Source organism: Leptosomus discolor, chromosome 2 (assembly GCF_034619465.1).
Source record: "Leptosomus discolor isolate bLepDis1 chromosome 2, bLepDis1.hap2, whole genome shotgun sequence".
In the NCBI taxonomy this organism is placed as follows: domain Eukaryota; kingdom Metazoa; phylum Chordata; class Aves; order Leptosomiformes; family Leptosomidae; genus Leptosomus; species Leptosomus discolor.
The window spans coordinates 57,974,896-57,988,601 of NC_141392.1; the positions used below are offsets into that span (position 1 = coordinate 57,974,896).

Consider the following 13,706-nt stretch of genomic DNA (forward strand, 5'->3'; position numbering starts at 1 on the left):
AGCGGGAACTGCGAGAGCAACATCCCAATCGGCATTCAGAAAGCACTCCCAGGGTCCAACACAGAGCTGACAAAACTGAGGTTTAATCTGCCTTTAAAGAAAAACCCGAAGCCATCCACCCCCGCAGAGGTCCCGCACAGCAGGAATCGGGCACCTCGCGGGTGCAGCCCACGACCCAACACCCGCTTCGTCCGCACCCCCTCTCTCCCACCAAGGAGCCTCCCGGAGCGGGACGGAGGGGCAGGCCCCCCAACACCTTCTTCACACATCGGTCCCACCGAGGCTTTCCGTAGCTATGGCCAACATCATGAACGACCCTTGAAGCAGAGCAGGAAGTTTTGATAGGCGGGTAAGGAAGAGAAACAAGCACAGACAGGAGAGATGAGGGATGGATGGATGGACGGACAGATGACAGGGACGCTATTCAACTCTCCGAGCGGGAGCCCAGCGCTTTAATCCCATCACCGTTAAGCAGGATTACGAGTTCTTGCTTACTTGAAGTAGTTTATAAAGTTTTTGCTTAACTTACAAAATCAAAGTTTTTGCGACTAGTGTGTGGGTTTTGCTTGAAAAGATGGAAGTTAACTTCCAAGGATTAACCACCTGCCTGAAGGAGAATAGTTACTATCTCTATGTAAGCAGCCTGGCCAGCACACCCACAGAAAAGGGGGACCGAGCCCTGGGGAGACCCCACTGCATATCTACATACCCCCAGCCAGTCCCAACTCACACAGCCCCCCACAGTGCAAAACTCACCTTCCCCTTTCCCCTTGTCAAAAAAAAAAAAACAAAAACCAAAAAACAACCAACCAAACAAACAAACAACCAACAAAAAAACAACAAATAAAAAAAACCCCACAAAACACAACGCGAAGTACGCACAAGCGCACTATCAGGTAAGGGGACAAGTCAGGAGGGAGCGGTAAACCGAGAGCTCCCAAGCACCACGTCGGGGGAGTCCCGGGGCTCAGCCGGCGGAGCGGCCACGGAGCCGGGGCTGGGGCTGGCACCACCGCGCCGCTGGCAAAGGCCCCGCTCGCCCCTCCGGCCATGCGGTTGCCCCACCGGGGAGCCCGGCTTCGGAGAAAGAAGCCGCGGCGGCCAGCGCTACCCCACCAGGTGGTGGGTCACCCCTGAACCGGCCGCCGGGAAGTTCCCTCGGTGCAAACCCAGCCGGGCCGGCGCCCTCTTACCCTTCGTCCAGTCCACCACTTGCTTCGGGCTCCACTTAGTCACTGGCTCCATGGCGGGCTTAACCCCGCCAGCACCAAACCCCCGCGGCAGAACGTAACCGCGCTCCTCCGGACGACAACTCGTTCAGCCCCTTCTCAAGCTCCCATCCCGGCAGAGCCGCTCTGGGCCTCCCCCTCCCTGGCCTGGCTCCTCCCGCCGGCCTCGGCCGGGCCCGCCCCGCTGCCGCTCCGCCCCCAGGTGCTGTCCCTCGGCGGGCCGGGCCGGGGGCAGCCGCTACGGACGGTTCCGCCCCGCAGCGGTGCTGCGGGGCGGAACCGTCCGTAGCGGCTGCCCCCGGCCCGCCCCGGCCTTGTGCTTGGCAAAGTTGCTGAGGAGAAACTTTCCCGGATCCCTGTGGCCTTTCCCGGGAAGGGACAACGCTTGTAAACGCTTGTTACCTTACTCTAACACACCACACCCCCCCCCTCCCCCGGCCTAGCCTGATAGCCCGTAAAGGAAGACCCAAAAACGTGAAATAAACCTGACGCTTGGCCTAACACTGTAGTTTCGTTACTGTTTATAAGCCACCTCCAGCGTTGACTTCGCTGGGTATAAATATGCACAGAAAGGACGCTCTGAAGCAGCACGGTAGCTGAGACCATGCTACAAGGCCCCTGAAAGAGTGTAACGTCTGAAAGCAGCCGCTCTTGGGACCATGTGGTGACACAAATCTCACTTTTCTTTAGAGCAAGGTGCAGTTTCAGCTCTCCTAGGTGTGAAGACCAGCATGGAATATTTAGAGAGTCCAGGCAGAGAGCAAGTGAATAGAAACAGTAATTACTACTAGAAACAGGAATTGCTACTGGTCATATCACTGTCATATTAACATTGCTCAATTTGTACTTAGCAATTAATGTGATTTTTTTTTTTTTAAATGTATTTTGGAGGCTCACAAGGGAGGGAAGGCGCACCGCTGAGGTGGCCATGCCTGGTGACGCCATGGTGAGGAAAGGGAAGAAGCAGAGGACATACAGGACGTTTACCCTCACCACGGTTTGCACGGGGGTGGCCTGGCAGGCAGAAGGGCAGCGATTTGGGAGCTGCCCCGCATCGTGCCCTGGGAGTGGTGACCTGCCCACGGGGTGGAGTGGCGGCTGGGCTCTTCGCCCCGCTTCGGAGGCAGCTCTTTGTGAGTCACAGCCCCATGGCAGGTTTAGCAGCAACTGCAGACCGCCTTCAACCACACTTGTCGCAATATTGGCATTTGTTTTTTTTTTATTTCTGAATCCTGCACTTAAAAGATTCCTTGGGTGTGGAGGCTATTTCACCGTACTAAATTACTTCTGTTTTGCTGCTCTTGCTTGGGAGCTACATTAAGCCACTAGGTGTACCTCAGTCTCCCTCTCCTCAGAGGAAATGTGTTGCTTGTGTCCTGGCCACCTCCTGAAGCCCATGTGAACCCCCAGTGAGTGTCAGCCTCTTTTCAGAGTTTTAAGTGCTGACTTCCAAAACTGTGGGCTCAGTGTACCAACCTCCACCATTCCTTGCTAATGGACATGTAACCCAGCCTACAACTACTTTTCCATTTGCGAAGCAGCAAGGAGACGTGAAGAAACCGGGTATTTTCATCTCACGCATCACTTAGGGGATCTGGTTCAGCAGCAAATTCCGGCCCAAAGCCCTTCTGTAACATGCACGAAGGTCTCACTGCTCCTCTTTCTCAATGAGGAGGAGCAGAGTGAACTCTACTGTGACAGTAGGTCTGTGACATATTGACTTGGCAATATCAGAGAGTGGGTAAGCAGCTGGGATTTCAGACTGTCTGGTATCCATCCCACTGTTTTCATCGGCTCCCATCTGTATCCATCTGTTATCCCTAGTTATGTACTTAAAATGTAGGCTCTTTGGGACAGGGCTGTCAGCTCTGTGCCTGGCTATGCAGCGCCCAGCTGTGCAGTGCCCAGCTTTCCCACCGCAGCACAAACAGCTGCCTTCTTGCACGCGCTGCTGCAGACCCCTGCCACAAGAAGCAACATTTCACAAGTTCAAGTTTGGGGAATCAGGGGCTTAAAAAAAGGGTCTTTTTGCATGTATACCTAAACCCAGGTAATTTGTTCATTCTTTTTGTTACATGTTACATTTGAAGCTGTATTTTTAGTTCTTGATTATAAGGTCAACACATTCTAGCTAATTTATTTGTTTGCTTTTTAGTTTGGGAAACATTAAGCCTGTCAGTTAACTTCTCTGCCTGTTTGAAAGATTAAGATGCAGTTCACCACGGCTTTAACATTGGTGTAACAACCAAAAGTTTTCTGATTCCCTGTTGAATTGTGTGTCATTCAGGCTTAAAGAACAACAAAACAGCAGCTCTCCCCTCTTTGCAGAGGCCTGAGTAAACAGATGGGCCTTGCTATGTGCCCTACTAATGGTTTCACAAGAGTTAATGTAACAGTGCTTCTGTCTTAACTACACAGATGCTTCCCAAGGTTGCAGGCAGGAAAGCAAATGTCTTTCCATGTTGGTGTTTGGAGCATTCATCTGCTGTCATCCTTCTCTGTCACACATCTTGGGCCAGTCGCTCTGTCTGACTTGGATAAGATGAGCACCATATTTTGTAAGGCATACAGAGCTGGTCGCCTGCTAGCAGATTGCCAATCAGACAAATGCATTAGTCATTCTTAGTATTTTTTGTCATATTAAAAATGACAAATCTGTTTAATTTTTTTTTAAGCAGGACAACGTTGCAGTGACTGTGTTCTTTTATTACATGATGTCCCCCAACACCAGCTGCTTCACAGCCTGCTCCGGACAAATGAAATGAGGCTGACAGGGGAAGGCAGCATGTCTCCAGTTTCTCAAATGGATTCATAGCCACATTGCTTACCTGTGCTACTCTTTTCAAGCCCAGATTGCAACTGTTCTTTTGAGTTGATTTTTCTCATGATTGCATCACCTCAGTCTCGTCTTTATTTGAGATGACATTAACTAGTAGGCAATTTACACGATGCAATTAGAAGTTCTGTTTGTAGAATAAGGTATTTTTGTTCAAAAAATACTCATTGCCAAAAGAAATTTTAAAAAAACCCAAACAACTCTGATTTCCAGTTATGTCAAATCAAAAAATGACACTGTGCTGTTGCATGTCTTCAGATGCTCTGTGGGTTAGTTTATGAGATTTATGCCAGCAGGGAGTATTAGGAAAGATGTCAGTTCCCTTTCCCTGCTTGCAGCCTTGTGTGGAGTTCTTTGCTGCGGCAGCCGCCAGACTACCAGCTCTCCAGAAGTACACATTTTTTCATTCGTTATAATTTTCCAGTGATAAAAGTGATTTGATTCGAAAAGGAGATTCAGACCAATTGTTTGCTGATTCCCTGCTTTCTTCGTTTTCTTTCTTTTTGTTTCCCCTTGCAGACCAGGTTAGGGGCATCAGGTTAGTTTGCAGGGGCACTCGGGCAACACACAGCTCAGTGCGGACCAGGATCGCAGTTCTAGAGTCACGGACGCAGCACCATGCACTCTGCTATCATCCTACAGCAAAGACCTACAAAATAGCCGTAAACTCACAGCCGCACCCCTGCCAAGTTGGCAGAGGAAGCTGCACAGTGTTTGTCACCTTCCAGTTTCTGTCCTGGCAGCTGGTCAGCAGAAAGAGGGCAGGTGATTCTTTATAATAGAAGGTCTGCTGGAATAAAGTATCCTTTCCCCAAAAACTGTGTATTGGAATAATTGGAAAGGCTTGGCATCATTTCAGCAGCTGTGTTGGCTCTAGTTTGGCTTAATACTGGGTTTACCTTTTCATTTAAACACAGTCTGATTGACCCTGCCTCTTAGGCATAGTTTTCAATACCAAATCTGTGTGCTCCCAGGTCACCAGCTTGGATCTGAGTCATTGTCCTGGGTTACAGTGTAAAATGTGCCAAAAGGAAAAAAAAATATATTCTATTACCATCTTCAGGAGCTGTTGAGACCAGGTGGGGCGGTGCTCCCTGCCTCCCCGCCTCTGGACTATCTCCTGTTACTGGGCACAACAATGCCTTATCGCCTGACCCATCGATAACTCGCTCCTGGGCTATCTCCTGTTAATGGCCCATCAAGGAACTGCCTCACGACTCCCCATCCCATTGTGAGATGCTCCGCCCGGGGAGGGGGGGGGGGGGGGAAGGAGCCAAGCAGTCCATGCCAAATAAAACCGGAGATTTTGAACACCCTAGCCGCCTTTCTTCCACTGGATTCCCAGAGGAGCTTTTCCCCCCACTGGAGTTCCAGAGGACAAGAGCTACCTACCTACCAGTGGACCTTCGGAGGAAGACCAGACCCTTTTACAAGATCGCTGCTTCAACAGAACTACATCCATCGCTTCAGGAGGACTGCAGCCAGCATCTTATCGGACTGCTACTGCCACCCTAACAGGGTGTCAGGTTGTATTCCTGACTCTGTCAGTGTAAACCAGTGGGTTGTTTGTTTTTTCGCTGCCTTGTGTTATATATATATATATAGATATTAGTAAAGAACTGTTATTCCTATTCCCCATATCTTTGCCTGAAGGCCCGTTAATTTCAAAATTATAATAGTTTGGAGGGAAGGGGGTTGCACTCTCCATTTCAAGGGAGGCTCCTGCCTTTCTCCACAGACACCTGTCTTTTCAAACCAAGACAGTCATGCATGGCAGGTAAATGATCACATTTCTGACAAAGTAGCCGGAGTTTACAACAAGGATTGCATTCAAATTTTAAGCTGGCATCAGTGTCACAGACAGTGGTTGACCTAGCACAAACACCTGCTGGTACAGAGAGAACACACCAAAATTCATTGAACAGTTTAGAGTTTAGGGAGTTTGGACCAGATTATCTCTTCACATCACGCGGCTGCTTGTGTCCCCTGACAGCTGCATCACAGTCTGCCCATTACCAAACTGGCTACCAGCTACCAGAGCCACGCAGCCAGTCCCTCCGTGTGGTTCAGATTTTCACAGGCCACAGCAGCTCTGCACAGCTGCAGAGCTCCCCGCCTGCGGGGATGCAGGTTTGAGTCTTAAGCCCCTAATTCTAAGAGAGGTAGCTGATCTTATTCATCTCTAGAGGGATGAATAAACAAGTGTTTAGCCAAAGCTCACATACCGAGTGAAAAAGTGTGTTTTCTGTTCAGGGCCACAGAAAGTTATTTTCCTTACTGATTCAAATTTTTTAGAGGGGTCAGCATGTTGCAATTTGCATCTTTGGGTGGAGGGGTTGTTTATCTTGTTTGGCAAAATGTTGTCTGAGAAGGTTCCACTGTATTTCAGCACATGATTTGTGAAAGCTTATAGATTTATTTATTTAATACTCACAGTTGAAAGCTGTGAAAATTGACAAATGTAAAGTATCGTGAACAAAAGGCAGAAAATCCAGTTTGCCTCTATTGACAATCCACAGACGGTCATTAGGAAACAGTCATTCCCTGACCTTTTGTCATTCATAATGCTTCAGAGTCCATCACTACTACTGTCACCACAAAAAAATTAGGATTTACGTAGGATTTTCCAAGCACTACCTTACTCACACACATGGTCCACGGAAGTCAGTAGGACTTTTTGCACAATAGCAAAAGAATTTTACCCTACCTAAATAGAATTGAGAGCTTCCCAGTAAGGTCAGTGAGTAAAGTTTATTTGGAAATTGCAACAGGTAAATTAACTGAGTCAGGGTGAGTCAGGTTCAGAACTGGGTTTGGTTCTATAAGCATGTAATTAAAAAATTCACACTAGTGGGAAACTGTTGTTGCACAAGAATTAACATCCTACTTCTCACCTTGATACTGGAATTGTTAGTGATGGATCTCTTCTACACATGACAGTGTGGGAGATCTTGGTGTAGCCTGCTGAGAGAAATAGGTCTGCCTAGCCCTTTTTGAATACAATGTATTCAAAAAGAGTCTTTTTCAGCTGGATGGGGTAGGAGGGTAGCCTGAGGGGGTCTTTCTGGCTTGAACACACACTTTGGAAAAACAGTGTCCTGGCCATGCCTTCCCTGTGCCCTAGAGAGAACAGACTGACCAAGGTGTACTGTCATTTGATGTAATACTCTCATGAATTCGGAATGATTTTGATAAATCAATTAAATTTTCTCTTCAGTAAAATAAAAATAGTCATTTCAGATCGGAGCGAGTATCTAAGAAGCCGTGCTTTAAATGAAATACTGGTTGCCAAGAAAAGGAAACATCAGAAAGGTATGAATTCTGGCCCCAGTGTTTCCTTGGTGACGTGGATCAAACCATTTAATTTCTGTGTTTCCATTTCCTCACCACTCAAAGGCTAATAATCTCACATTAGTGAGAGAATTTTTCTTTATCCAGTATATTCTTTCCTATCTAAATAACTGAAATATCCATAGAAATAAAAATAAAATGCTAACTGCAGTTAATGGAAAAATTTCTAAGCCCTGAAAAGTTTCTAGGTGCAAAGGAGTAAGAAATAAATAGATAAAGAGATGGATGCAAAGTGGTTCCAATGATTTTGCTAAATTAATTTAATTTTCTGTATAGTTATATTCGGCCATGGTACAACACATATTGAATAAAGAGGGCTATGGTTATGGCTGGTTTATCAGTAACCAAAGTTAAGTTAGGAAGACCTACATATATCAATGGCTCTATCAGACTTCTTGTAGATTTTTTTTTTTCCATGATAAGGTTCCTGCACTACTTGTTTTCTAAGGATAGAGCTGTATTGGATCCTGTACTTGGATTTGTCCCTGTTTTCTTCCATTCAGCTTTAAAACAACCTACACAAAGTTCCTAGCTAGGTGAAAGTTGCCACTAGCTGCTGCTAAAGGTGTATATATATACGTTTACATATTAATATACGTGTTTATATGTACACTGATCACATTCTGCTAAACTTAGCTAAGCAGGAAGAAGAAAGGTCTTCTCCTGAAGTTTTTACTTGAAGTGAAATCCTTTAAACTTTATGGAGTGTTTTTTTTTTTTCCTTCAAGAGTGCAGAAATAGGACCTGAATTGCCATATATTGACATTTTTCATTCACTAGGTCATTTTATTAAGTGACTCTCAAATTACTTCACAGAAAACATTTCCTCCACTGCTCCTTTTGCTGAGGTAGCATGTTTTAGAGGAGGATCACAAACCTGTTTTGCAAAACATAAATGTATTATAAATATATTCTATAGGTAATAGAAATTGGGTTATAAATTTATTTTGGCCTACCTCGGGTCCCTTTACCTGCCTACAAAACTATCTGACTGTTAGGTAAACAGAGCACAAAAGTGATTTATGTAAAATTACAAAACTCACCAATATCAATGCTTAAAGAGAAGCTTAAAGTCAAACGGCAGCATTTTTGTATAGAGAAATAGGGAGACAATCTTACGTGGTCCTCGTTTCCCTGCCCAAATGGCACACGAGAAGAAAGGTTTGTCTTGAACGCACTCTGTCAGTTACTTTGATGGGATACAGAAGAATTATGTTGCCAAATGGAAAACAACTGCTGGGAGTTAAACACTAGCAAAGAGAAAGTCATGCTAGTAGAGTGAGGAAACCACCAAATTAGCAGGAGCAGCGTCTGCCCCATCTGCTGCGGATGTTTGTCCAGCAGTCATTTATCAAAGGCACACAGAGGTGGACTCAGACCCAATGCTGCCTGATGCCAGGTGGGGCAGAGAGGCTGAGATGTGGCATGGTGCTGTACCCTCGACAGCTAAAGCAGACACGGCACAGCCAAGCCCCCGGCACAAGAGCAGAGGAGGAGGCAGAGGTACCGTTCGGGTCCCTTCAGGCACCACGCTGCTCTGGGCTGAGGAAGTGTGGGGAGCGAGGCTGTGGTGGCAGGCAATGCAGAGGTGAAGGGTCACTGGAGCAGACAGGATGTCCCCATCACCCTTGAAACCGCACACAGATGATGGATGCCTCCTCCTCCTGCTCAAGGGGGATATGTGTGCCAAAGCAGGGAAGACCATCTCTCATGTATCAGAGATGGCGTCAGCACACCCTGTCCCACATTTGTCTGGAAACTTGCTCAAAATAAGGTCTGAGAGATACGAATTTCCTGATGGAAAACCAGAGCTTTTCCTGTGCAGAGCATGCTGATAGTCCTTTGTATGTTGCATTTAAAGACCGTGGTTCAAAAAGCCTGTGTTCTACCTAAATCACTCTAACTCCTCCTCCCCCTCTTGCTTAAGTCTTCAGACATCAGGAAACAACAGCCAAAGGGATTTAAAGCCAGGCTGGCTGAATGTGCGAATGCAGCAGTTGGAACCATGAGCCAGAAACAGACTTTTTGAAAAGCTACATGGCCTTAAAAAGACAGAAATTATTGCTCTGTTTTGCAGTCTTCCTCTTGCCTCTTCTTTTTAAAGGATGTGAGGCAGCAAGTATTTTAATTGAGTCATTTTTCTTAATAGCCTAAATTTATCTGCAGACTCTGAAATGTAAGAAAGGTGCATTAACTCCACCTGCTAGAGCTTTACTTGCAGATGGAAGTTATTTTTTGGAAGAGGAAAGGAGTAATAGGAAATAAACAAATTATTTGAATATTTGCTTAGCTTTGAAAACAATACCTAAAATCCGAGCAGAAGGTTTGGGTTTGGTTTTTGGGGTTATTTTTTTTGCACTAGTTGTCATGTACTTAAATGTTTTAACTGCAATTGGCAGCAGTATCGCAACTGGTTACTAATCCAGGAATTAAAGACCCCATTAACTTTAGTAACAGTTTCTCTATAAAGCTGAAAAGCAAGCTACTGTTGTAGTATCTTCTATAGCATTCTCAAATCTTCAGATCTTAAAACATGCTGCAAACGTTAATAAGCAGTCTCACAAAATACCTGTGGTCTTGTGGTTAAGACAGCCCAACTCAGTTTCAAAAGCAAGAGATTCAAAGTCTTGCTCTGTCACAGCCAGCTCATGCAAGACTAAGAAAGACTCTGATCCTGAAGTGCTTTAAATTTAGGCATGAGAGTATTCTCTTAAATTCAGTGGGAAGAACATGCTTAAATGTTCTCAGACTAAGGGGATTTAAGGGTATCTTTGTGTTCAAAGTCCAAACAACACTCCCGCAGATGCTAACAGCCTCACCTATGACTGTCCATTGGAGCACCTGAGGAGCTTCCAAAAATAATTCCATGTACTCCCCTGTAGCACAGGGTCTGCTGGAAGGAGCAGAGTAGGGGCAGGAGGGAGAGCAATAGTATCTTAAAACATGACTGTTTAACTACTGCCACAGCTATCCTGGCACATGTCTGCCCAGGCCTTTGGCCAAGCTGTACAGAGCAATGACTATCTTTTGACCAAGGCCTTTTCTGTGTTCAGATGCTAACTTTGTTCACTTCCCTGTGGCACGTGGGGATCCTGAATTAACAGGCATATTCAGAGTAGGTCTGATCAAACCAGTTGGGTGAAAATGCTGGGGTTCCGTCCTCCAGCTGGGTGAGCTGCAGCCTCACCCAGGCTGTGGGGCATCTCAGTTCAGCTCCCCTCTCTGCCCCACAGGGTTTCAGTTTGCTTCCCAGGGCCATTTCTAGCCACAGGTTTCACCTCCCCAGTCTAGCCCTAGCAGTGTTTCTTAGTGGACTGGCTCAGCTAGTTCTTTTTAGATTTTGTGGCTTATACCCTCTACATGGCCAGCTCTCCTCACGTGTTGCCTATGTAATCTGAGGAGAAAGCAAATGCCTCAGCTCTGTGGCACTTGCCCTTGCGGCAAGTGCTGTTGGTTCTGGCAAAGCACTGCTAGTATAAAACACTGTTTGAAAATGAAATGGTAAATCACACTCAACAGTTTGCTTTGTACATTACAGCTTTTTTATCATCATTGCCGAGAAGTTTATACCTGTCCTTCCTTCACTGAGGAGCAGCATTGAAATATTTCCTGGACATTCATCACAAGCTTTTTCCTTTAATAAATTACTGCATTATGTATAATGCTTCCTTAGACTGTATATTACTCTTGCTTCTGCACAGAGTTGACCCATTGACTCATGTGCTGAGCCTGGGATGCAAAGTGAAGCCCCCAGGGAGAGGAGCTCAGAGGAATGGAGAGGAAAAAGGGGTCATTTAATCCTCTGAAAAAACAGCTTTGCGGAGACCAAGAGTAGGTCTGTCATTTGAATCGGTGACTGCTCTGAGAGCAATAAAAGTCACAAACTAATGTTCATACCACAAGTGTTGGAAGACCTTATAAATCATATGAGAAAGGTTAAAGCAATTATCTGAATTATCCTTCTTGAAACATACTGATCTTCAAAAATAGGTTTACCGCCTCCCTTCTGGACATAATTTTCATAGCAGAAGTCTGGCAAGAAACTTTGGAAACCACATTCAGTAAGTATTCCTTGTCTCCACTGCAGGGATAATTATGTTTCCTTTCCCCTCCTTTCAGGACTTTTTCCCTAAATTCTGATAGTTTAATTAGAAATTGTAGAGACAAGCAAGGAGTTCACCATACTGGAATTGCAAGTTTCTGCAAGAATCATGTCTACATTGGTCTTTTAGTGTAAATGAGTGCTTTGGTCACCTCTTTCTCAGTAACACTGTCCTAAACATGAAACTGGAAGGCTTGAGAAAGACACAAAAAAGATCACAGGGCAAATAAAGGCTTGGACATAATGGAAAAAAAGGCATGGAAACAGCTTTAAAACGGCAGATTCAGTGGACAGAAATTAGGCCAACACATCAAATATATGTTGTTTATTGTTGATGCCTGAGGCCACGAAATTATTTGGAGTCTTTGGCTTTCTGTGTGTACAAGATGACGGCAGAAGCCAGACAATGGACTGATGTTTGTTCTTTCAAACCCAGCCACCAGATGAGTGGGGTTGTTGTTTTTAAATATTTAGTGTTTTGTTGGAAGGCTGGCACCTCTCACATGCTCCTTGAAAGACAAACAGCACCGCAAGGATCCGGCGTGAGTTCAAAATCCTCATTTGGCCCTCAATTATCCATCCCTCCCACGCAGACAGAGCTGTATTTGCAACTTATTAGTTTGGGGCCTACTTTTTTTGTTGTGGATTTGGTTTAGTTCATATATATTTTTGGGATTTGTTTGTTGATTTTAAAGGGATTTTCATGGTCATGGGAGGACGTAGAGACCAAAAGCTCTAACAGAGCAAGGCACAGGAAGGCACGGTGTGCTGAGCACATTGGCAGCAGCAGCCTTCAGATCAGGCTCACAGCAAACCTCTTTTCTCTACGCAGCCTTGCCAAAGCACTACAGCCCTATATAATTTGTAAGGACCTCTGCTTGTGTTTTCCCAAAACAACTTATTTTTTCAAGAAAGTGGAGGGGAATTGGCCCAGCCACCGGGAGATGCTTGTTTTAATACCACATCCTGTGTGAGCATCTGAGTGTCAGTATTCAAAACAAGTCCAAGAGAAATACCGATCTCCCCTATGGTCAGCCTTGCTTAGTGACTCGCCTCCCTTTCTGTAGTCACAGGGAGAGATCACCAGAAGCCAAATGTGGTCAGTTGGGAAGGGGGTGGGATGAATTCCTCCTCTACCGATTTATATGCAAAGTTCCTGTCAACCATTAGCAAGACCTGATCACTTAAGTCCTTCCAGTGAAATACTTCCCTTTAATTTACAGCTTGAGCTGGGACACGTTCTCATGGTTTCAATTTCGCTCAAATTTGTTCAAGAAGAAAGAGAAACTGGGGTTCCTCTAAACTCTTGCGTTGTTTATTTTGCCTCCATTGGCTGCAGGTGGAAAGAGCGGGCAGATAGCTCAAAGCTGAACACCTTCAGGTCCCATGGGACCAAGTCAGAGGCAATTTTAACCATGACCGAAAAAGATGCTGCAAGATTTTAACACCAGCAGTGAAAAGGGCATTCTTCCATACAGGACTCACAGAGGATTTCTGGGGTGAATTCTGGCTCTGGAGGCCACGAGCAGCTTCTCCACTCACTGACCCTTAGCATGGTCAGGATTTGCCCTATAAGGGCCTAATCTACCCTAACATGAATAAGATTCTTCATCTACTGCCTACAGCAGGTTTGTATGAAGCCTGCCTCCTTTGGATCCCTAGCAATTTCTTCTGCAGTGTTTGTGATAAAGCACAAACCTCTTCTTAATGAAAAAGGTGAACACATACGCTGTATACAAGAGAGATCAACAGAAACCTTTTTTCCTGAAAAAGTAGGGGAAAGCCAGGCAGCACTGTGCAACCTTTGTTTATGTTCCGCAATGAGCCAAATTCAATGGAAAAATAAAATATATATCCCAAAGGCTTCACAACTCCCTTTTCATTCATTGTTACTGTACTAGAAAATTCTTTTATATAGCAATATTTTACTATCTTTTGACAAAATTCTAGCTCTATTGTGATCAATTGCTGGGGTTTTTATTGCACTACTATATGTTTGGTAACTCTATCTGTAGTTAAGGCTGCTGCTATATGTTTGAACAAAACAGGTTTAGAAATGTACTACTTGCCTGATGAGGCTTGAGTCCTTTTCTGTCTTTGTGTGTAGTTACCTATCAATAAGCACAGTTTCACAGTACTTATATTTGGCTGTTATCACTATGTCCTCTGTTTACTGTCAGTTGAATCA

At 45.3% G+C, this 13,706-nt stretch overlaps 1 protein-coding gene across 2 annotated transcripts in view; it reads right to left on the reverse strand.

The window, feature by feature from the left end:
• Nucleotides 1-1,245, reverse strand: part of CNKSR3 (CNKSR family member 3) — a 60,223-nt gene extending 58,978 nt beyond the window's left edge. For both annotated transcript variants that reach the window (XM_086461115.1, XM_086461113.1), the window contains exon 1: nucleotides 1,194-1,245. In XM_086461115.1, the coding sequence (XP_086317241.1) occupies nucleotides 1,194-1,245 (52 nt within the window). The remainder of the gene's footprint in view (nucleotides 1-1,193) is intronic.
• Between the last annotated feature and the right edge of the window lie 12,461 nt (nucleotides 1,246-13,706).